Source organism: Dermacentor albipictus, chromosome 1 (assembly GCF_038994185.2).
Source record: "Dermacentor albipictus isolate Rhodes 1998 colony chromosome 1, USDA_Dalb.pri_finalv2, whole genome shotgun sequence".
NCBI classification, from domain to species: Eukaryota; Metazoa; Arthropoda; class Arachnida; order Ixodida; family Ixodidae; genus Dermacentor; species Dermacentor albipictus.
The window spans coordinates 302,523,133-302,548,049 of NC_091821.1; the positions used below are offsets into that span (position 1 = coordinate 302,523,133).

Genomic DNA, 24,917 nt, shown 5'->3' on the forward strand with positions numbered 1-24,917 from the left:
CAACTCTTCTTTGCTGAGGGTCCGTTTTAGTGTCATTCCTGAGCTTCCGTTGCATGCCGCCGCGATTTTCGAGCAGCCACCGCAAGCTAAGTAAGGGAAAGCCGACCAATCGTAGACGCCGCACCATCCTCTTCATCCGGTTATCGACTTTGAGTGCAGTGGCTCGGCCCCATCGAATCCCTCTCCACTTGAGCGTTCTCCTCGCTTCTTGTCAGCCAATTAGATACGACAAGCCGCTCAGTGTAGGCAATGTTATTCGTTTTTCAAGCAAGCAAAAATGACCTCCTATGAACGAGGAGAGCGTTTGATTGGTCTGTTCAAACAACCCTGCGGGTGACCGCGCGGTGCTTGCGTTGGTGGTTACGCAAATTTGACGTCAGGAGATTGGAATAGAAACATTTTGGAATAGTTTTACGTTATAGGGCCCCTGCCCCAAAAGCGTCGCGTCAACAAACATGGCGGCACCCATCGAAGCGACGGCTCTAACCAAACTGGGCTTGATTCGTGGTAACGCGTGAAGTTCGCAAGCTAGGACTGCGATTGTCGCTTGCTCTCAACTAGCGTGAGTAATGAAGATTGATTCATTAGACGCCGCTGATTCCGAATCCGATTGACGATTTCATGGCTCGTAGGCCTAACACGGGCTGGTGAAGACACGTAACGTTGATTACTCAAAACTAAACGCAATTGCTTGCTGCTAATAGAATAACCTCTAAATTGTAACTAAACGCGGAAACACGAATGTCAAAATTACTCTTCTTATCATAAAATGGTATATTTTATTTAATTATTAGTAATAGCTTTTTTTTGACGCCGTAGTGGCGCTGCAAGCGCAAGATGCCATCCGCAAACGCAAAGCTTTATTCTAAAACTCTTTACTCCTGCGTGCCCAAACGCTAACACCCGCACAACTCTTTGGGGCCCCAAACTATTGGGGCCCCTATTCTAACCTCTCTAAATATGCAGTCAGGGTACAAGCGGTGGATACAAGCATGGCGTTCTTGTTGCATTAGAAAAGCGCCTATTATTTCCCACTTGAAAAGCACTAACCTCCAAAATTCTTATCGGCTTAAGTTTAATTGTTTCAATTCATTCATAGCATTTTTATCAGGTCCGTCAGCAGTTCCGGGTCTTTGTTGGCGTTCCTAATTCTGGTTCGTGTGGATTTCCTAATAGAGAGTTTTAGAATAGGGGCCCCAAACATTTTGGGGCCCCAAAGAAATAGCGTCGAAGCCACTGCGCATGCGCAAGACGCAAACTGCCTTTGGGTTTTGCGTTGGGAACGCTATTTGATCGATTTAGCGGGAGCCCAAATAGCGGCCCCAAAAGCTTTGCGTCGGCAAACATGGCGGCACCCATCGAAGCGACGGCTCTAACCTAGCACCAAACTGGTTTCGATTCGCGGTAACGCGTGAAGCTCGCAAGCTAGGAGAAGTGACTGTGGTTATCGCTTTCTCTCAACTAGCGTGTGTTATGAAGATTGACTCAGACGCCGCTGGTTTTGAATTCGATTGTGGATTTTATGGCTCGTAGGCCTACATGGCTAAGCTTGGCTGGTGAAGGCTAGTAAAGTTGGTTTGCTCAAAACTAAGCGCAACTAATTGTTTGCTGCTTACTGAATAACCTCTACATTGTCATTAAACGCGTATATACACGGAAGTCAAAATTACTATTCCTATCATAAAATGGTATATGTTTTTTAATTATTTCTAATGGCTTTTCTTTGACGCCGTAGTGGCGCTGTCAGCGCAAGACGCTATCCGCAAACATAAAACCCTATTCTAAAACTCTTCACTCCAACGTGCCCCAACGCTAACACCCGCAAAGCTCTTTGGGGCCCCAAACTATCGGGGCCCCTATAGTTCTAAAACTCTCTAATGGGAATACTAGATACCCCGGGAGTGACGCAAACTTGAAAAAAAAATCTTTTTGCTTCATTTCAATTTCACTGCCACAATGGGCGGTACGCTGACCACAACGCCGATATTTTTGTGGAGAATGAAGTTGTGAGAACGGCTATCAAGTAAGAGGAAACATTTTCTACACCTTCACGGTCGAAAAACTTGCTAGTTATAGGGGACACTTTCACTGATGACAAGTATAGCAGAACTTTAGCTCTGGTATGCGAATACTGTTTCGAGCCACACACGGAAGCGGCAGTATTCTGGTACCGTATACCGCTATATACGTTAAGGTTTCCGCGCTGAATAAACAAAATTTTCCCTGAAGAATGATTTCATAGCGGACGGTGTCGCCTCCGGTGCTCACTGTTCACGACGTATCCTGCCTTGTGGAGGCTACAGACTGACGCCAATGGCGCTTGTACTGGCCGCGACATATTGGACGACGGGCTTGTTTCGTGTTACGATGGCAATTACACTCCAGCCGAATTCCAGCCGTTGCCGCGGGGTTCCGTAACGTCGCCCCCGCGCGCCACGTGTTGTGGATGCGAGCCCGCCGTGACTTCTGTAAGTGAATAACATGTTCTCGGTAATGAAACTTTAGTTGGAAGTTAGCAATCGTGCTTGTCTTATCCGTTCTGCAGAAGGAATAAAAATTAAAAAGAAAAGGTTTGGTGATTATTATCTTTTTTATTGGGTGCCACGAAATATTCACTTTATATGAGGTATACCGTACCACTTTGCGGTGAAGTAAAATGTTCGGTGCTTATTCTAAACATTGTATTCTCTGGGGTCGTGGTGTAAATTTAGAACGGGCACACACGGCAATCACATCAAACATTTAAGACTACAGGCGCTAACTACCAATCGATTTGAGTTGTTGGCGGCCGTCACAGGTTTCCCTGTTTGTGGCCCCGTTTTCGCTCCACAAGCTCAGAAAACAGGCAACTTGGCCAGCGCGAGTGTGCCTTTCAGCTAAGTGGAACACGAAGCGCAGTTCTGCAAATCCAATCATGCCGAAAACGTTCGGCGCTCTCGGTGTTCGTGCACGCTTGCCTTTACGACAACGACCGACCGCCAAGAATTTTCCTTCTTTGCATGCAATTCAAATCCGACATCCGGCCTGAAAAGATGGCGACGCTCCTGGGATGCAGAGGAAATCGGGTGACGAAATTTTCCAGCAGCGCCACCTGCACCCCAGGAAAGTAGAGCCACGCTTCGCTCGCGCAGCGCCGCCCTCTGCATGCGCCACCGTCGCGTGCGTGGAGGCGACAAGAAAGGCCGTTGCTCAGCGGCCGGGGCTTCGTATTCGGAAAAAAGAACGAGTGCACACGAGCACCGTCGTCCAAGAAAGAACCCTCCCGTGCGTGCTTCTTGTAACCTTCAGGTTCCTTTTATGGCGAAGCATATTACTAGAGCTCAACCCAGCTCCTCAGGCGCGGCGGTGTCGCCTTCAATACCACGTGACACCGTGACGTCACGACAGAGGAGAAACGGGGCTCCAACCAACCAACTCGCGCCGTCGCTCGCGGCGTCGCCTTCCAGGCTGACCACGTGACACCGTGACGTCACGACAGAGGAGAAACGGGGCTCCAACTCGCGCCGTCGCTCGCGGCGTCGCGGCGGTATATAAGCAGCTGCGCTTGCCTCTGCTAGACACTCACGAGGTGAGATGCCTCCTGGAGACAGAGCTGCTCGTTGGAATGAGAAGCGAAGGTTGCGGCGTGCTACAGAGACTGTTTCTAGGTGGCTTTGGCTCAACTCTTGCCAGATGGGCTCGGTGGGAATCGAACCAGGGTCTCCGGTGTGTGAGACGGAGACGCTACCACTGAGCCACGAGTGCGATGCTTCAAAGCGGTACAAAAGCGCCTCTAGTGAATGCGGTGTTGCCTTAGAAACGAGCTGTTTCTAAGGCTCAGGCGTGCGTCGCTTGCTCAGGCGCACATTTCGTTGCCGCGCCGAACGCTGCGTTGCTCGACGCTCACCGCGTCCAATGCGGGGCGCGTAGTCGCTGCGCCGTAGCCCATTGTCTTACACCCCTTGGCGGGTCGACGGGAACGCTGTCGCGTTCCACTCTTGAAGGCGAAGCAGAGTAACGCATGAGTTGTTTCTTCGTCTAGCCGAACCAAATATAGCCAAGCAACAGCAGTTCACCAGGCTAAACAGTGGTTCAACAACTAAAATAAAGGCTAGTATGCTTCGCATCCTGGGCTTAACCTTAGCTAAGCCACAGCCATTTTTTATTAACTCGTGTTCTCATCACCTTTGCGGGCGATCTATATATTGTTACTTTTATTGTTGTTTCTTTTGTCTTTCTGTTTAATGATCCGATTTTCTTTTGCGCTTTCCCTGGCGCTTTTATACTATGACGCTCTGTTCCCATGATTCAATTTCGCTTTTTTATGATAATTATATTTTGGCGGGGGAGTGGGGGTATACTCAGCCTTTAATCTTTCGCGTATTCCACGTGATTCGCTATTTCTCCTTAGCCGTGTTTGTCATCAACGGCACGCGCTCCGTCGTGTCCGTTCTCGGCCGTATGCATTGGCGCCTTCTGCGCATCGTGTCTTACAGAGCGTCACTTTCGTATACCTCATCGGTCGCGGGTTGCTAATAATAATAATATATATATATATATATATATATATATATATATATATATATATATATATATATATATATATATATATATATATATATATATATATATATATATATCGACTGAGATTTCTCGCATTACTTTTGTCGTTCGCGGTGCGTACACGCATAGGAGTCGACTGCAGTCCGTACACGTAAGTGTGGCGTTAAGGCACGTGGAAAAGAAAGAAAACAGAGCCTGTGTAAGCCTCTATGTGATGCTCAATGCGTACGAAAGGCCCGCTGTTCAACACCATCCAACGGCAGAAGTTACGATGAAACGGGCTGTCTCTTTCTATGGAATACATATCTGAGGCGTACAACAGTTCAGAATTACGCAGTCTCTGAACAAATCCGAATGTAAATCTGCCGACACCCGAGCTTATTTTATATCTGAATGATTGAAAAAGAAATTATTGCCCCGAGTAGGAAGAAAAAAAAGGCTACATATTGAATTAGAACTGTTGTCATAATTTAGTAAACCGCACCTGTTACGAGGTCTAGAGCGCGAAGCGTGTATGCATACGTGCATGAGTAAGTATAATAAATTAAGTGGAGACAATGCGAGAGAAATGCGTTATAATTACGTCGCAGCTCTCCCGGATCCATCACTTCAATCAGGTTCACCACATTGCAAAGCGTTGTTCAGGAGCTCCTGCCTCTACAGAGAGCGAAGTGCAACTGACGGTGTGGAGTCCAAAGCGGTCTCCATCGTGAAAAGTGACGTCACGGCGTTTGGCGACGCCTGCGCACTTTCCGTCCGCGATCCGACGGCCATGTGCAACTCGGGCCGCGATGTCTTCTGGAAGGGACACGTTAGGCGAGGAAGGTGCAAAAAAGAATTCCCTGTCGGACTAAGGAGATCGTCCATACACAAGGAAGCAGGGGCTGTAGCCGGTAGTCTGTTCAATAGCATTGCTACATGTGAACGCCGCAAAAGGAAGAATTTTATCCCAGTCAGTGTAGCCAGGACGGAGGTACATGGGAATCATGTCGCTTTGCGGATGATCGGTAGTAGATTTGCGTCCGGTATCAGCGGTCCGAAGGACTGTCTCGATGATTGAGGAAATTAACGCCTTGCCACGGTCACTCAGAACAACGCGAGCAGCCCCGTGGCGTGAGCGCAAGAAAGTCCTCAGAGGCGGTACTTGCTGGAAGAGGTGCCACCTCGGCATATCTTGTTAAGTGGTCGACCGAAGTGGCAATTCTTCGGTGACCGGAGGGTGTCAAAGGCAAGGGACCAGATAAATCAATGCCAACGAAAGGTGCATCAGGGCAAGGGAGAGGTTGTGGTGAACCGGCAGGAGGGGATGTCGAGCGTTTGCGGTGCTGACATGATGCACTAGAGGCAACGTGTTTGGCCACCGTTTTACATAGGCCTGGCCAAAAGCAGCGGGTCTTGATGCGGTCGTAGGTCTTGTGGGAGCGGATACGTTGGCGCGAAATGAATCTGATACTCGAAGGCGAAAGCAGCGACGTAGGACTGGAACACATCGGTTCCCTGTCGGGTGGCAAACGTAGCGGTGTAGCACCCGCAAGCGGCTGTTGGGTGGCTCGGCGACCCCGCCAAGGCGATCCGTGAAAGTTCGGCAGTAAGAGTCGGACCGCTGAGGCAAGACAAAATCAAAGCGCGATGAAAAGCGTAACATGATCCAGGGGCCTTAACGAGACCTCGTGTGAGGCAGGTGTAGCGTCGGAACGACGTGGTGGGGAAGACGACGGCGCGTTACCAAGAGTGCGCGAGAGTGGGCAGCGAGACAATGCGTCTGCATCGTGATGACTTTTGCCAGACTTCTACGTTATTGTAAAGCCATATTCCTGCAAGCGGAGTATCCAGCGTCCTAAGCGCCCTGATATGTTTTTCATTGACGACAGAAAAAACACAGCATGGTAGTCGGTGACGATGGCGGAGTAGCGGGCTAAAGGTATGGGCGAAATTTCTGAACCCACCAAGCAACAGCTAGACACTCTTCCCCTGTAATGGTGTAGCTCCGCTCAGCTGGAGAGAGTGTTCGGCTGGCGTATGCCAACACTTGCTCTTCAAAGTGCGCATGCGTCAGTACGGAGTATGGTGGGGCCGGCTCTGTAGTCGAAGTGGCGAAGCACTGGACCGGAAAAAAAGTGTTGCTTCAGAGCTTGAAAAGCCGACTCGCAGTCTTCAATATCTGTGAAAGCGGCACCGGTAAGCAGTAACTTTTGTAGAGGAGCCGCTATTGCAGCGAAGTTGCGGATAAATCGACGAAAATTGGAAGCCAAGCCGAGGAAACTACGTAAATCTTTCTGCTGCTGTGGGCGAGGAAACTGGAAAACCGCAGTAATCTTTTCGGCGTCTTGCTGGGTGTCATCCTTTGAGACGACGTGTCCCAATACTTTTATACTTCTGCTTGCAAATGTGCATTTTTGTGTGTGTGTTGATCTAGAGACCGGCATTTCCAAGGTACTCGAGAACTTCGTCTAGTCGGTGAAGATGTTGGCTGAAGTTACAGGAGAAGATGACAATATCGTCCAGATAGCAGAGGCAAGTGTTCCATTTTAGTCCACGAAAAACATTCTCTGTCATGCGCTCAAATGTGGCTGAAGCGTTACAAAGGCCAAAAGGCATCACGTTAAGTCCGTCCACTGTAGCGAACGCGGTCTTTGCTTTGTCAGTCTCGTTCATCGGAATTCGCCAATATCCTGATCGAAGATCAAGGCTGGAGAAATATTCCGCCCCCGGTATTGTGTGCAAAGTGTCGTCAATTTGAGGTATGGCCATACCTCTTTCGTGTGATCTTATTCAACGAATGACCTTCCGTTCGGACAACGATACACAATAAGGGCGGCGTCGTGTAATATGTAATACCAGAAGCATCAGTTTCGATGCAGTGTGTGTGGCCACAGAAGTGTGGTTCAACACAGGGGAACAGATATCGAAACAACAGGCCTTGTGCTTCGCCAAGAGAGCCAGCAAGGCTTCGCACTGAGCAGCTGTTAGGTCGGAATCGGTGACGGCTGGGGGAGGGAAAGAATAATCCAAACCTGAAGTTGGTGCAATGCCGGGCCGAACCAACGCGGAGGTGAAGCAGGCGTTAAGCATTGCGCATACGTGGGCCAATACCGAAGGTAGTGCAATGCCGACCCGCGGCGGAGGTGAAGCAGGCATTAGGCACTCCCCATACATGTGCTGATCCCGAAGGTGTCCAATGCCGGGCCGACCCGCGGCGGAGGTGAAGCAGGCGTTAAGCACTTCCCATACGTGGGCCCATGCCGAAGATAGTGCGCGCATTACCGTGTGCCTCATAATCAGGTCGTGGTTCTGACGCGTAAAAGCCCCATAATGTTTTATTTACTTTTCATGTGGAGAACCAAGGTAGCTACAGAATCTTTGTAGATATTTCCCAAGATATTCACGTATGCCTCCTGTGCTCCTTGATTACGTAATCCCTCTATGACTGCTGGCATCTCTACTGAATCAAATGCCTTTTCATAATCTATGAAAGTCATATATAGAGGTTGACTGTACTCTGCAGATTTCTCGATGACCTGATTGGTGACATGGATATGATCCGTTGTAAAGCATCCCTTTCTGAAGCCAGCCTGTACTCTTGGTTGATTGAAGTCAAGTGTTGCCCTTATTCTATTGGCAATTATGTTGGTGAATATTATACACAACTGCAACCAAGCTAATGGGCCTATACTTTTTCAATTCTTTAACATTTCCCTGCTTGTGGATTAGTATAATGTTGACATTCTTCCAGTTCTCTGGTACGCTTGAAGGTGTGAGACATTGCGTATAAAGTGCCGCAAGCTTTTCAAACATATCTCCTACATCTTCGATTAAATGAAATGTTATTCCTTCCTCTCCTGCCGCTTTTCCCAGGGTCATGTCTCGCAAGGCCCTTCTATAACTTCATCGCTGGTTATACGAGAAGCATCTGCATCCTCTTCATTACTACTTCAATTAAAAGTAGCGTGGCTGCTCTGGGTACTGCATAGGCCAGTATAGAATTCTTCGACTGTTTTTTCTTCGAAATTGCTGATGATATTACCCTGCTTATCCTTCAGCGGAGACATCTTGGCTTGTCCTATGCCAAGTTTTCTTCTCACTGATTTCATGCTGCGCCCATTTTTTACGGCTTCCTCAATATTTCTCACGGTGTAATTTGAAATATCCCTTAATTTCTCCTTGTTGATCAGTTTTGACAGTTCCACGAATTCTATCTGATCTCTTGAGTTAGACACTTTCATGCTTTTTCATATCTTTATTAGGTCCTTTGTTAATGCACCCAATAAGCTTTCGAAGCTGTGTTCTCGAGTTTGCTGTAAGAGTAGGCGGGGCTGCCGCACGAGGCATGAGAAGCTCTTTGTTGAGTGCTCCAGAGGGATTGTTTATGCAATTCCCTTGCGCCCTTGTGGGCAAATCTACATTGTTCGAACCGAGCGTTGTGTGAGTGGCCGTTCAAGGGATCATGCGCAAAAACTAAAGAAAAAAGAGGATAAGGACGCACATTTGGTGGCTCATGTTAGCGCGTGTGGTTGCGACGCTCGATTTTCTGCGACTACTATTCTTGGCAGGAGCGGCAACGCCTCTTCCAGGCTCGCTCTTGAGGCCTTCTTTATCAAGAAGAATAGAGATAGATGTGTGAGTGAGCCTTCTGTCACATTACTAGATGCGGAATTTAACTTCTTGCGCAACCGCCTTTGTTGTACATGTACCGGCTTCTCTTCTGCTTGATAGGCGCATGCGTGACAAGAGGATATATATATGTACTATCCTTCCTTCCATTAAACAGTTGTGAGTAGCGCTTGTCCTTGTCCGTCTTTCTTGTTTCGGTGGTTTTATTCGCGCTAAGCTACTACTTCAAATTTGTTACTCAATTGGTAGAGCTTGTCTACTGTTTGCCTTGGTGCTTACCTGCCACTTCAATTGCTACTTCTGATATCGGCCTAGTTACGGCTTCATTCATTACCTCTATGTCATCTTCATCTCCCTGTTCTAAAGCTGCATATTTGTTTCCAAGCACCAGCCTGAATTCGTCTGCTTTTACCCTTACTGCGTCTAGGTGGGCTTGTTTCTTCTTGACTAATTTTACTCTTTCTCTCGTCATATTGAGGCAAGTCGTAGACATCATTAACCTATGATCACTGCACTTTACCCTACCTAACGCTTCTACATCCTGCGCTATGCTCGGTTCGGCAGACAGTATGAGATCTATTTCATTTCTTGTTTCTCCATTAGGGCTTTTCCAGGTCCACTTCCTCTTGCTACGCTTCTTGAAGAAGGTATTCATTACTCGGAGCTTATACCTTTCCCCGAATTCTACCAACATCTCTTCTCTAGTGTTGCTAGAGTCGATACCGCAGTTGCCAATCGCTTGTTCACCAGCCTGCTTTCCCCCACTTTTGCATGAAGTCGATCATGACTGCAGTGTACTAAGTTTGCATTTTCTCATCACTAATTCAACATCTTCACAGCGCTGTTCTATTTCTTCATCATCGTGACTAGAGGCTGGGGCGTAGGCTTGTGCTGCCTTTATTCTATACCACCGATTCAGCTTTATTGCGACTACTGCCACCCTCTCATTAGTGCTGTAAGGTTCATCGACATTGCCCGCTATGCCTTTATGGATTAGATGTCCTACTCCGTATTGCTTTTTATCTGGGAGTCCTCTGTACCAGAGGATGTGACCTTCAGTTAGCATTGTATAGGCTTCACCATCTCTAACCTCAATAAGGCCACTAATGTCCCACGCAATACCTGATAATTCCTGAAATAGCCCCGCTAAGCTAGCTTCACTCGAGAGGGTTCGTGTGTCGAATCTTGTGGTGTTCGGTCTCCAGTGGCGGCCTGACCGTATCCAGGGACTCTCTGCCGCGTCGCAGGTCTGACCGCCGCCTTGGTCGGGCGCTCCGCAGCCACGGGGGACTGAGGGCCATGGGTTACCTGTAGGCGTCTCATTGCACCAGGGAGGCCAATTCCTGTTCTGGTGAGGGAGCGTCTTTGTTGAAGCATGGTGGACCTTCCTCATTTGGTTGCACCCGGACTAGTAAAGCCCCACTGGCTTTCGGCATTCTTTTTTTTTTTGCCGTTGTCAGGCGCCAGGTTCGAATACTTCTCCAGTACACTCCAATCCTGAAGGTGTAGTGTACTGGAGAAGGATTCGAACCTACGGCCTTCAGATTAGAGGCCCAGTGTTGTGCCTCTGCTCTGCGACACCGCCTCAGTCACATAGCTACAGATAGAACAATTCCAATGGGTTATTCAACCATGCTGCTGACCATAATGACGTTCCAACCCCACCAACCCGCGCTTCGACGAGCCGCATGAAGTACCACTTCTTATATATATATATATATATATACATATACATGGGTTCCACTGGCGGCAAGTTATCTTTTAGTCCACTTTAATTTCCACTTTCTCTATTATTTTCTACATATTAATTTAACCACAGCTACGTTTCCCAATGCTTTCCTTGCCTTCATATGGCAAGGAAAAATCGAGTCACCAGGTGTTCCTTCTTCTCTCGTATATACATATACGAAGGCGAATCTGAAAGTCTTTGGCACTATTTCATTTTCAGCCATATTACGGCTGTAAATGCGAAGTCAACATATCCTTTCGCAGCGGTGGGCCTTTCTTGCACCGGCCCGGCCTTATCTGCCGGTAGCTCCGCGTCATGGTGCTGCTGTCAGTTGTCGAAGATGGCGGCTGTGCTTCACACGTCCACGGCGTACGAGCAACAACGTGTGATTCGTTTTCTATGGAGCAAGGGACGAACGGCCAGCGAAATCCACAGGGAAATGCAGCCCACGTATGGGGCAAGGTGCCTCGCTTTGAGAAGTGTGAAGTGGTAGTGCTGTGAGTTCGCAAAAGGCCGTGAAGGCTTGCATGACAAGAGCGTTCGGAGAGGCCAAGCGCGTCACTGACTGACGACATTTCCCGCGTGGATGCAATGGTAAAAGCGGATCGGCGTGTGCACCTCAAGGACATTTTCTGGGAGCTTGGCATTTCGTGTGGGAGTGCTTACGACATCGTTCACGGGTCCTTAAGGTACCGGAAGGTTTCATGTCGGTGGATGCCTGCAACGGCATGCCGAGAAGGGTGAAAGTGAAAGCTTCCTGGACCGCATTGTTACTGGTGATGAAACGTGGATGCTGCATTTCACGCCGGAATCGACGCAGCAGAGCAATGTGTGGAAACATTCGGGTTCGCCTGTGACAAAAAATTCCGTTCGCTGCCATCTGTTGGGAAAGTGATGTCCTGCAGGATTTCATGCCGCAAGGTGCTACCATCAATGCCGAAAGGTATTATTTCACACTGTCACGTCTGATGACTAACATCAGGCGAAAACGCCGAGGGATTCTCGATGTGGAAAACGCGGTTATCCTACACGACAACGCGAGGCCACATGTGGCAATCAGAACCGCCGACAAGCTCCGATAATTTCACTGGGAGAGTCTGGACCACCCACCATACGGTCAGGACCTCGTCCCTAGTGGTTTCCATGTTTTCGGTCCGCTGATGACGTTTCCGGCGGGACAGCGATTGACGTGCAATGATGAAGTCTCGGAACAGTCTCGGAAGAGAACAGCAGTTTACGATAGGTAGTGAGGCACTGGAAGTGGCAAGGGAATATATCTACTTAGGACAGGTAGTGAATGCGGATCTGGATCATGAGAATGAAATAATCAGAAGAATAAGCATGAGCTGGAGTGCGTTTGGCAGGCATTCTCAGATCATGAACAGAAGGTTACCATTATCCAAGAGAAAAGTTTATAACAGATGTGTCTTACCAGTACTCACGTACGGGGCAGAAACTTGGAGGCTTACGAAAAGGGTTCTACTTAAATTGAGGACGACGCAACGAGCTATGGAAAGAAGAATGATAGGTGTAAAGTTAAGGGATAAGAAAAGAGCAGATTGGGTGAGAGAACAAACGCGAGTTAATGATATCTTAGTTGAAATCAAGAAAAAGAAATGGGCATGGGCAGCACACGTAATGAGGAGGGAAGATAACCGATGGTCATTAAAAGTTACGGAGTGGATTGCAAGGGAAGGGAAGCGTAGCAGAGGGCGGCAGAAAGTTAGGTGGGCGGATGAGATTAAGAAGTTTGCAGGGACAACATGGCCACAATTAGTACATGACCGGGGTAGTTGGAGAAGTATGGGAGAGGCCTTTGCCCTGCAGTGGGCGTAACCAGGCTGATGATGATGATGATGATGATGATGATGATGATGATGATGATGATGATGAAGCCAAGACAGCAGTTCGACGGTGTATTCACAGTCAGCCGGACGAATTCTACCACAGGGGCATCTCAAATTTAATGCTGCGATGGGACAAATGTCTGAACTGCTGTGGGGACCGTGTGGAAAAATAGTGTAACGTACGTAGAATAGTACGGATATTTGTAATTACCTGTACGTACCTTATTTTGGCTAATAAAAAATAGGGGCAAAGACTTTCTGATTCGCCTTCGTATATGCAGATACACTCTCTTCTAAGCTATCCCATCCCCTCTCTACCTGTACCACGTGACCAGCGTCCCACACTTCACACACAAAGTTTCTTTTTCCTCTCTGCGACACTCATAATGCCTACACACTAAAAGTATGTGAAGGACACCTGCGAAACTCACGTTAACAAAGTGAGGATGTCACATTGTACACTGCCCCGCCTCTTATGCTATTAGTATAATCGCCTTATTTGCCACGCGCGCGAAAGTAACCTGGCGAGCGTTGTGCCTGAAGACGACCACGTCGTCGAGGTCCGCGCAGAGCAGCACCAGGGACTCGTTGATGCGCTCGGCCACCATGACCAGGTCGAAGGTGGCGTCCAGCCGCTCGACGAAGCGGCGCACCGCGGACGCGTTGGCGAACTGCGCCGGCTCCAGGCCCAGGTCGAAGCTCATCTGGTTGAAGCCCAGCTTGCTGCGGGTCCGCCTGCGCGCCAGCCGAGCGCTCAGCGACCGGCTCCCCGACGCCAGTTGCTCGAGGCTCAGGCGCGTCTTGGCCTGCGTGGCGAGGAGGGCGTCACCGCGTGTATAGATAGCTCGCCTCCGCTATCTGCGCAGCGGAAGAAAGATTGCACTGCTCGCATTTTACGGACTGTTCCGGTTGCGGATTGAGAACAATCACGACTGTATCATTTTAATTTTGTTCGATCGGCTGGCCGGCATACGAAAGCAAGATGGAAATAGCTCAACATAGAGTCTCCATAGCTCGAACGCTGTTGTAGCTGACCGTATTTCGAAAGAACCACTTTGCTATACCTTAACAATGCATTTGATGGTCCCAGTCCTTATCTATATATATATCGCGAATTATGTTATCGTCGCAAACGCGTGGCTATAAAGCTGTGGGGGGATGGGAAATACAATAATTTGATCGTGATTTACGTGCTTCTTCAATTAGGTTCGTCTGCGCGCTCGACTGCAAGCGCGAAGAGTGGCTTTTTCACACAGGAATGGATCTCAAGATGGCGGAGATGTGCGCAACTATCTTTCCCATAATACCTATAATACACGAACTCAAAGAGTCTTCGATCAATCAATCAATCAATGACTGCGAGCAACACGCACCCCGAGGTCGTAGTAGGAGTAGAGCGACTCGAACAGCGCGGCCGGCTCGCGCACGATGGTGAGGAAGCGCGGCCGCACCTCGGCCTCGCGGAAGCGCGCGTGGTGCGCGAGCACGCCGAACGGCGGCGCCATGGAGCGGTGGAAGGGCCGCGGGTGGCCCAGGTAGTTGGTGCGTCGCCGTAGCGCAGCAGCACGTTCTGCACCGACGAGCTGGCGCACTTGTGCGTCTTCACGAAGCACACCGGCCGCGGGGCCGCCTGCAGACCGCAACGTCGTACGACGGGAAAACTGTTTAGCCGCAGTACGCGATGACTTCTGGTCACGCTCAATACGGTAAGACTGTCGCCTAATCGTTACAGTTCTCCATTTCGGACAACAAAGCCTCGGGCGCAGGGGCAAAAGGCAGATGTGCTCTGCCATGACGGGTCCCTAGCGCCCGAATGCACATATTCGGAGCATGAAGCAACGGAGCAAGAACATCATAAACTATCGCTACGCGCAGAACACAGTTTTATGCAATGTAAGCCAACGGAACAAAGCGCACACTTTTGCAATCATAGAGAAAAATTCATACAAGTAATGAGACCTCAAGAACATTTTAAAATTTACTGTGTACACAACCTACTAATCATTAGGACAGGAAAGCAGGTAGCCTGTATCATTCTTTTTTAAAGACTTCAGGGACACAGATTTCCGAATAACTTCTAACGCCTGTGATGTCTATTGAGAACACTGCGAATTAAGTATGAAAGCACTTGGATTCCATAGTTGGTCCGCACAAGTGGAATACTGTAATGGTCGTGCCTTAATTTGTAAAATGCATTACTACTAGAGTGCAATTTAAAATATTTAGAAGGATTGGGCTTGATTTCGTTAAAGACGAAACAGAGCAATTGCAACTCGTATAACTGGCTCACTTTAGGACGGAATGTTCCAGAAAGTACAAACCTGTGTGGTCGTTGTAGGAAAGATTTTCAACATAGCGTATCGCTTTTTTCTTTAACGTTGTCAACCTTATAATATTAGTTTTGGTTGTATATATAGCCCCAAATCAGTGCACAACATGGAAATGTGAATCAAGTGAAGTGTGACACAACTGCGACTTCAGCCACTCGGGAACTAGGTTTCTAGTTTTCTACAATACACAGAGAGACCTTGATATGTTGGCATGAATTTTATTAATATGTTGGGACCAACTTGAGTGTTCTTCAAAAAAGGACACCTAAACACTTGTAGAAGGAAACACGTTCAATCGCATTGTTTTCATATGTAAGTTGAAGTTGAGACTTGATGTTTCTTGCACGCTTTAAACGCATTGACCTTTGTGTTACTAATATTTAATTCTGGTTTATTTATACTCAGCCATAATGATAATTCTTGTAAGCATGTGTTAGCCTCAACAAGTATGTTATCAAGTTGTATACCAGAGAAAAAACACAGGTATCATCTGCATGCATAATTATTGCAGGAGTTCTTAGGATGGCTATTATATCATTGATATACATAACAAAGGATATTGGACCAAGAATAGGCCCTTGTGGTACACCACCTGTTAATTGTTGCAGTTGTGACTGATTGCATTCAAACACGTGCGCTGCATGCGACAGGAAAGATAACTGCGAATCAGATTTCGGGCAACGCCTCGAATGCCATAAAACGGTAGCTTGTAAAATAAATTATGACGTTTAATAGAATGAACACTTTCGAAAAATAAAAAAAGTCCGACAATGAATCGTTTGGTAACTATATCAGCAGTATCATTAACACAATGACCACGTTCGTTGTGAATACTTTGCTCGCGGAAAAATAAAGCACGACAATGGTGCACTCGAAGACTGCCGAGTGTAACGCTGCACTGCTTTGCCAGCGCAAAGTCGGCGCTCCGCAGGTCACGTGCACATACGATGCGCAGGCGAGCTGTCGGTGTTGAGTGCGAGTGGTTCAATGCAAACACTTAAAACCAGCACCCGGTGTCGATAAGCACGCACTCGAATGAAAAGCAAGCTAGAGAAAAGCACGTACGCCAAGCGAGCTGTAACTTGACATCTGCTCAGTTCCCTATCGAGTTGGCAAAAGTTCCGTGGCACGTCTCTTGCAGTGAACTCGCCAGAAGAAACAAGCAACACCATGCATGCGCTGTTGTGCCCAAGGAGTAGCAACCCCTTGACTGCAGAAAATCTTACTTCAAACAAATCAGTGGCCACCTGACAGAGCACGCCTTAGGAAAACGTAATGGTGCTTATTTTCCTATACACTGCAAAACCTGCTTATAAATGCGGCTCTTGCTTTGTGAGCGTTTTATATGATAATCCGCAAAAGCAGAGACGGTATACTGGGGAGAGAACTGATGGAAGTTCATACGAATTAAATGGTGGATCTGATTACGTTCCTGACGCCTCTATGACGTTGAATTCTTCAGAAATGTTCCTTTTTTTTCAAAAAAAGAAAAGGACAGCTGTCGTGACAAAGTTAGGCTCACGACCGACAGCAAGTTAGGCAAGTCTGAACGGATGCATTAAGCACGACGCGCAAAAGAACTAGGACGAAAGCAAGCAAAGGACAGGACGCATGCGCTTTCACCGACTGAGAGAACATATACTTCCGGCTACAGTGTGCGATAACTTCTACGCGGAATCAGCGCTGCAGTTTGGATGGATGGATGGATGGATGGATGGATGGATGGATGGATGGATGGATGGATGGATGGATGGATGGATGGATGGATGGATGGATGGATGGATGGATGGATGGATGGATGGATGGATGGATGGATGGATGGATGGATGGATGGATGGATGGATGGATGGATGGATGGATGGATGGATGGATGGATGGATGGATGGATGGATGGATGGATGGATGGATGGATGGATGGATGGATGGATGGATGGATGGATGGATGGATGGATGGATGGATGGATGGATGGATGGATGGATGGATGGATGGATGGATGGATGGATGGATGGATGGATGGATGGATGGATGGATGGATGGATGGATGGATGGATGGATGGATGGATGGATGGATGGATGGATGGATGGATGGATGGATGGATGGATGGATGGATGGATGGATGGATGGATGGATGGATGGATGGATGGATGGATGGATGGATGGATGGATGGATGGATGGATGGATGGATGGATGGATGGATGGATGGATGGATGGATGGATGGATGGATGGATGGATGGATGGATGGATGGATGGATGGATGGATGGATGGATGGATGGATGGATGGATGGATGGATGGATGGATGGATGGATGGATGGATGGATGGATGGATGGATGGATGGATGGATGGATGGATGGATGGATGGATGGATGGATGGATGGATGGATGGATGGATGGATGGATGGATGGATGGATGGATGGATGGATGGATGGATGGATGGATGGATGGATGGATGGATGGATGGATGGATGGATGGATGGATGGATGGATGGATGGATGGATGGATGGATGGATGGATGGATGGATGGATGGATGGATGGATGGATGGATGGATGGATGGATGGATGGATGGATGGATGGATGGATGGATGGATGGATGGATGGATGGATGGATGGATGGATGGATGGATGGATGGATGGATGGATGGATGGATGGATGGATGGATGGATGGATGGATGGATGGATGGATGGATGGATGGATGGATGGATGGATGGATGGATGGATGGATGGATGGATGGATGGATGGATGGATGGATGGATGGATGGATGGATGGATGGATGGATGGATGGATGGATGGATGGATGGATGGATGGATGGATGGATGGATGGATGGATGGATGGATGGATGGATGGATGGATGGATGGATGGATGGATGGATGGATGGATGGATGGATGGATGGATGGATGGATGGATGGATGGATGGATGGATGGATGGATGGATGGATGGATGGATGGATGGATGGATGGATGGATGGATGGATGGATGGATGGATGGATGGATGGATGGATGGATGGATGGATGGATGGATGGATGGATGGATGGATGGATGGATGGATGGATGGATGGATGGATGGATGGATGGATGGATGGATGGATGGATGGATGGATGGATGGATGGATGGATGGATGGATGGATGGATGGATGGATGGATGGATGGATGGATGGATGGATGGATGGATGGATGGATGGATGGATGGATGGATGGATGGATGGATGGATGGATGGATGGATGGATGGATGGATGGATGGATGGATGGATGGATGGATGGATGGATGGATGGATGGATGGATGGATGGATGGATGGATGGATGGATGGATGGATGGATGGATGGATGGATGGATGGATGGATGGATGGATGGATGGATGGATGGATGGATGGATGGATGGATGGATGGATGGATGGATGGATGGATGGATGGATGGATGGATGGATGGATGGATGGATGGATGGATGGATGGATGGATGGATGGATGGATGGATGGATGGATGGATGGATGGATGGATGGATGGATGGATGGATGGATGGATGGATGGATGGATGGATGGATGGATGGATGGATGGATGGATGGATGGATGGATGGATGGATGGATGGATGGATGGATGGATGGATGGATGGATGGATGGATGGATGGATGGATGGATGGATGGATGGATGGATGGATGGATGGATGGATGGATGGATGGATGGATGGATGGATGGATGGATGGATGGATGGATGGATGGATGGATGGATGGATGGATGGATGGATGGATGGATGGATGGATGGATGGATGGATGGATGGATGGATGGATGGATGGATGGATGGATGGATGGATGGATGGATGGATGGATGGATGGATGGATGGATGGATGGATGGATGGATGGATGGATGGATGGATGGATGGATGGATGGATGGATGGATGGATGGATGGATGGATGGATGGATGGATGGATGGATGGATGGATGGATGGATGGATGGATGGATGGATGGATGGATGGATGGATGGATGGATGGATGGATGGATGGATGGATGGATGGATGGATGGATGGATGGATGGATGGATGGATGGATGGATGGATGGATGGATGGATGGATGGATGGATGGATGGATGGATGGATGGATGGATGGATGGATGGATGGATGGATGGATGGATGGATGGATGGATGGATGGATGGATGGATGGATGGATGGATGGATGGATGGATGGATGGATGGATGGATGGATGGATGGATGGATGGATGGATGGATGGATGGATGGATGGATGGATGGATGGATGGATGGATGGATGGATGGATGGATGGATGGATGGATGGATGGATGGATGGATGGATGGATGGATGGATGGATGGATGGATGGATGGATGGATGGATGGATGGATGGATGGATGGATGGATGGATGGATGGATGGATGGATGGATGGATGGATGGATGGATGGATGGATGGATGGATGGATGGATGGATGGATGGATGGATGGATGGATGGATGGATGGATGGATGGATGGATGGATGGATGGATGGATGGATGGATGGATGGATGGATGGATGGATGGATGGATGGATGGATGGATGGATGGATGGATGGATGGATGGATGGATGGATGGATGGATGGATGGATGGATGGATGGATGGATGGATGGATGGATGGATGGATGGATGGATGGATGGATGGATGGATGGATGGATGGATGGATGGATGGATGGATGGATGGATGGATGGATGGATGGATGGATGGATGGATGGATGGATGGATGTTACGAGCGTTCCATTTGGAACGGGGCGTTGGGTTGCGCCGCCAAGATATTGCCTAATGTCCTACCTAGGCTAAAAAAGAAAAAAAACACTATGAACTCCCACAACCAAATTTTCTTACCCCCTATAGGGAATTTGCTTTTGTACGTATCCGTTTTTTGTCGTTTCCCTTCTTTTCTTCCCCCAATCTTCCAATCGCGTCTTACTAATCACTATTGCGGACATGTTTACTTTTCCACTGCTCTCGCTGAACTCAAGGGCTTTAAGGAGGCCAGTTGTGCCTAAATCGACTGCTGGGCAATAGTCTTCACATTCTAATAAAACATGTTCCATCGTTTCCCTAGCTTTAACGCAGCAAGCACATGCTTCTTCTTCCTACTTATATCTCGCTTCATAAGTGCGTGTTCTAAGGCAACCCGATCTCGCTTCTAAGAGTAATGAGCTTCTTTTTTAGTTGTCATTAATTGTTTCTTTCCTGATTTCGTTTTTTCCTCTTAAGTAGTTACTCAGGGCAGGTTTCTTTTCCATTACCGCCGTCCATGAGATCATTTCAGCCTCTCTGACTTTCGGCTTGACGTTCTTTGTTGCTGTGTTGCCCACCCTACAGGCCGCATACTTGCTGGTAAGCTTCCTAGTTCTTTTCCTCCACTGTGAGTCAATGTTTCTTTTTCTACAGATACCTCAGCACTCTCCCAGCCCACTTACTTTCTTCCATATTCCTCAGCCGTTCTTCATACTCCATTTTACTGCGAGCTTCCGTCACTTCAACGCTAGTCCCGCCCACATCACCCTGCACAGCTTCATTTGTAGTCTTCCCGTGAGCGCCCAATGCGAGGCGACCCACTGACCTTTGGTTCCCGTCGAGTCCTGATTGTACGCCTGATTTATAGCAAACAACCGCATTTCCAAAAGTGAGTCCTGGAACCATTACACCTTTCCACATATCCCGGAGCCCTTCGTACCTATTGTATCCCCATAGCGCTCTGTGCTTCATTATGGCTGCATTTCTCTTCCCCTTCACTGTTGTTCTTTCTAGTGTTCCTGTATATGCTCCCGCAGGGAGCAGAGTTGCGCATACCTTTTCCGGCGCCGCTCGCACCGCTATTGGCCGAGCGCGAAAATTGACGTCAAATGATCCGCGGCGCTGCGAAGCCAACTTTACGGGCGCATCGCCGACTCATGCGAACTCGTCGTTTCCGTCAGTGCCATCGCCATTGCAATCAGCGGACCGTCGATCGTGCGTTGAGAGGAGCAGCTGCGGGTTTCAGGTACGGTATTCGACGATGTGAAGTCAAGGCCCTCGGTGAAGTGACACGAAACACATCGTACTGGCACTTGTATTCCAGTATGACGGGGTGCAGCGCACCACACTGCACAAACCGCACGGAATTCAGCCATAGGAGTAATTGCTTCAGCCAAGCAAACTAGCTGGAGGCACACTGATACTATAGTGAGAGTGTTGTTGCTAACAAGTCTGGGCTTCTTGACTCTGAATGCACCCTTCAGAGTTTAAAACTGAAATGAATAACATGTACCTCTCTCGTCAACCGCAATTTCTGAAGAGCTAGGAGATCTTTGCAGAAAGCACACAAGGGAACAAGGACAAACGGGTGCTAAGTTGGCATATGCATATTTAGCTCTCGAGCTGTGATAACTGTAATATATTCCTTCTCCGTGTGAAGTTTTGAGATAAGTAAAATTGATTCTAGTCAATTTCTTGTCTTGAAGTGCACAGGCTTATTTATTTTGTTAACTAATTGCTGCCATCGAAGCTAAACCGCAATTGTATGTGTGCTAGCTTGTGAGCATCATGTATCAGCCAGTGGAACAAAAACTTGTCGTTCATTTAAACACGCTAGAAATCTACGTTGTGCTTTGGTGAATGCTGTTTCCTGTGGGCGGAAGTGGAGTGAATGCACTGTTCAATGACGTAAAATTTCCTTGCCTCTGATGCGATAGGTCACAAAGCTTTGTAACCTGGCGTTTTGCCCAAAACCTGCTTCAGTGATTTCATTGACTTGATACAGTGTCTTCAACTACTGGCTTTTCTCTGAGTGGTAAGAGATCAAGAAAAATGTGTTGTCAGATTACAGTCTGCACTGTGTGAATAATTACTCTGCAAGTTTGCCATCTTGATGTGATTAGTGCAATAAAAATAACCTGTTGTTACTCTTAATAGCTTATTGCCTTTCCAGTTTCTTTGAATTCTGCCCCCAAGGTTCCAAGAACCAGCACACTTGGCCTGCTGCCAGCAGCCGTTCATGCATTCCCTTGAATGAAATAAATTTGATCTAGAAGCTCTTGCATCTTGGACCTTTTTCTACTTGCAGATTTGCTGCTACTATATAGCTGATTAGTCTGCGGTATGAATGAATCGTAAAAGTAAGGTTTGCTTAAAATGTGCGCATGTGAACATTTGAAATGCGCTTAAATCTGTGTCTGCACCGCATCTATCAAAAACGTGCAGCTGTTGTGAACGATGGTTAGTGATAAATGACGCTCTGTTAACGGTCACTGACATAACTGCAGGCACAATAGCTCTCTTGGCGACGGTCATTAATCGGCTGGTTTCGGCAGCCGAAATGCGCTAAGTGTCCACCTTACGTGTGTGAAGTTTTAAACACTCTTTAAAACATTTCTTGCTTTCTGACAGTGACAAGACAACTTCATATGCATGCTGAAAATCATTGCACCGCCTTTTGTGGGAACGTACTGCGCGTTTGCGAGCGAACTTTGGAGCTGTTCGAGCCACGGGAGTATGTTATTTTGGGGAATCGAAGGCGGTCCTACCCCCTATTTGTACGTTCATGTGTGTGTTTGTATATGCGTGTTTACATAGGTACATACAAAGTTTCGGTTGATTGGAAGCCCACCCCCTCCGACTGCACGAAAAGAAGTGCCCTTTGCTAAGCGCCTGCGAACAATTGGCGCTTGTAGCTCGCGACCACTAGAGAAAAAGGCGGAACACCGCGCGGCATTTGGCTCCTGCGCGCACGAGGAGTGGCTTCGCTGCAGAGCTGGATCACGACGGCGGACCTATGCGGGAGCATATACAGGAACACTAGTTCTTTCCAGGTAGAGTTACTGTATATGCTACCGCAGGTAGCAGAGTTGCGCGTCTGTTTTATCACGCCGCTAGCGCCCCTATTGGCAGAGCGTCATCACGTGGTAGTCAAGCAACCGTGCATTGCGGAGAAGCAGATTCCCGGGCCAATTTTTGTATTTCCCGACGCCGCCGCTACAGCGAACTGGATTGACACAAGTTATCGCCAGTCAAATTCAAAGCGACTCCGGCCGATCTTGGCGTTCGCTGTTCGCGTGCGCGCTAGCTGCGGAGCAACAACACAACGTGCGCAGCGCATCTCACAGTTGGTTCACCGCAGTATCCGCTCAGTGCCATCGGAATGATATAATGACCGGGTGCTCTGCTCCCGTCTGCACGAATCGCTCTGAAAGCGGAAAAGCTTTTTATTCGATCCCATTCAAACCCATGCAACACACTGCTTTCACAGAACTGTCATAAAAAACCAGCTCACATTTTCAGGATAATGCACTGCTTTGGTTGCTGTTTCTGAACATAAAAGAGGTTACACAACTAAGCAAAGATATTTCATCTACTACTGGTTATGTGAAGCAGGATGCAAGAGGAATTAATGTCGTTATTTACCATACGGTAAGGACCTTTACTGTGTTTTGCATTAATACCCACATTGTAGCTATGTCAATCCTGTGAGAAAAAAACTTTCACTACACTCCCACAGAAGGTTACTTTTCGAATCCCTGCAGTGAAAAGGCACATAATGAAGTGGCACTTGAAGGTGTGGCTGATATCCAGTGCCTGCTAGTAGGTGGGTATGTTTCTACAGCAAATTTAATGGGGTACCAGAGTCGAAATACTAATGGTTGGTCATTTATTTACCAGTAATATTTAAGACTGCCAACACGTTGAGAGCTTTGGCACATAAGCAGGTATGCCTATTGCAAAACCCAGTATCCAGTGTCCAGTGCAGCGCCGGATTATGGGCCCAGTGCCGCGCGCTGGATGCTGGGGTGCTGGGCAGGCGCGGCGTACTGGGAGGCACTGGGTACTGGTGCGAAAAACAGCTCTAGCGCGTTAAATACGCGGTGCCTGGACACCGTATATATATATTTTTTGAGAACAGAAAGAAACACAGAGCATTTTGGCGCAATAAAAAAAACAAAAAAAGCTCCGACCAGGATTAGAACGTCGGACCTGCAAATCCTAGGCTGGGTACCTTACCACTACGCCACGCCAGAAGCCGAACATCGGTGCATAATTTTCTACGTCAAGGACCAAGAAGCAGTTTTAGTTTCACAGAGAGAAGCCTCGCTCAGTCATAGTAGATGCGCTATCGCCCAGATGCGCTATCGCCCAGCAACTAAAGCTCACGCCTGTACCACAAAGAAAATTTTGCTGTCCATATTCAGTAGCTTGCTCGGAAGTGCCACAGCACCGATTTTCACTTGCGATTTGCATTTTAACTTCGAAAAAAGTCCTAAATGAACCACCGACCCGGGACGCTGTATGGGCTGTTACTACCGATTTGGATAGCCGTTTGTTGTTCTTCATGCGAAGGATATGCAACGTTTTCTTAGTTCAGTGATGCCTTTCAGTCGACACGTCTGTCTATTCATATATCTTCGTCAGAGAAGCGCAGGCTAGGACTGTGATCCTTCGGCGACAGCACATATATACCTGTGTTCATGACGCGTCACATCGGCGCCCATCGCTACTTGTGCTGTTTGTGCGCTCATGCTACTTGTATTTATTTAAGGACACTGATGCGAAAGCTGAAATATGGTGATTTATCCTTGTTAGACTTCTTGATTCCTGAGCCTAAACGCGGCGAGAGCGTGCAGATGGACTCGGCGGATACGCTTGGCATAAGCTTCGGTGGGGACGGATCTCGGCGCCTTTTCTTGACGATCTTATTCAGTCAGCTGTTTCGATGCACTTTGCTTGCGATTAGGCGGAAAAGCAGTCCACAAGCGATGCAAAAGCGCCCACGGTCGATCGACAATATGGTAGGCAAGTCGCCTGCAAAAACAGAGTGCGGCTTCGCCGCATAGATTTGGTT

At 48.1% G+C, this 24,917-nt stretch overlaps 1 protein-coding gene across 5 annotated transcripts in view; it reads right to left on the bottom strand.

Moving 5' to 3' along the window:
* LOC135920903 (galactose-3-O-sulfotransferase 3-like) overlaps positions 1–24,917 on the bottom strand; it is a 147,219-nt gene that overhangs the window by 15,012 nt on the left and 107,290 nt on the right. For all 5 annotated transcript variants that reach the window (XM_070531490.1, XM_070531491.1, XM_070531489.1 and 2 more), the window contains 2 exons: positions 14,103–14,359; positions 13,251–13,535 (listed from right to left, as the gene is read on the bottom strand). In XM_070531490.1, coding sequence (XP_070387591.1) covers positions 13,251–13,535; positions 14,103–14,359 — 542 coding nt within the window. The remainder of the gene's footprint in view (positions 1–13,250; positions 13,536–14,102; positions 14,360–24,917) is intronic.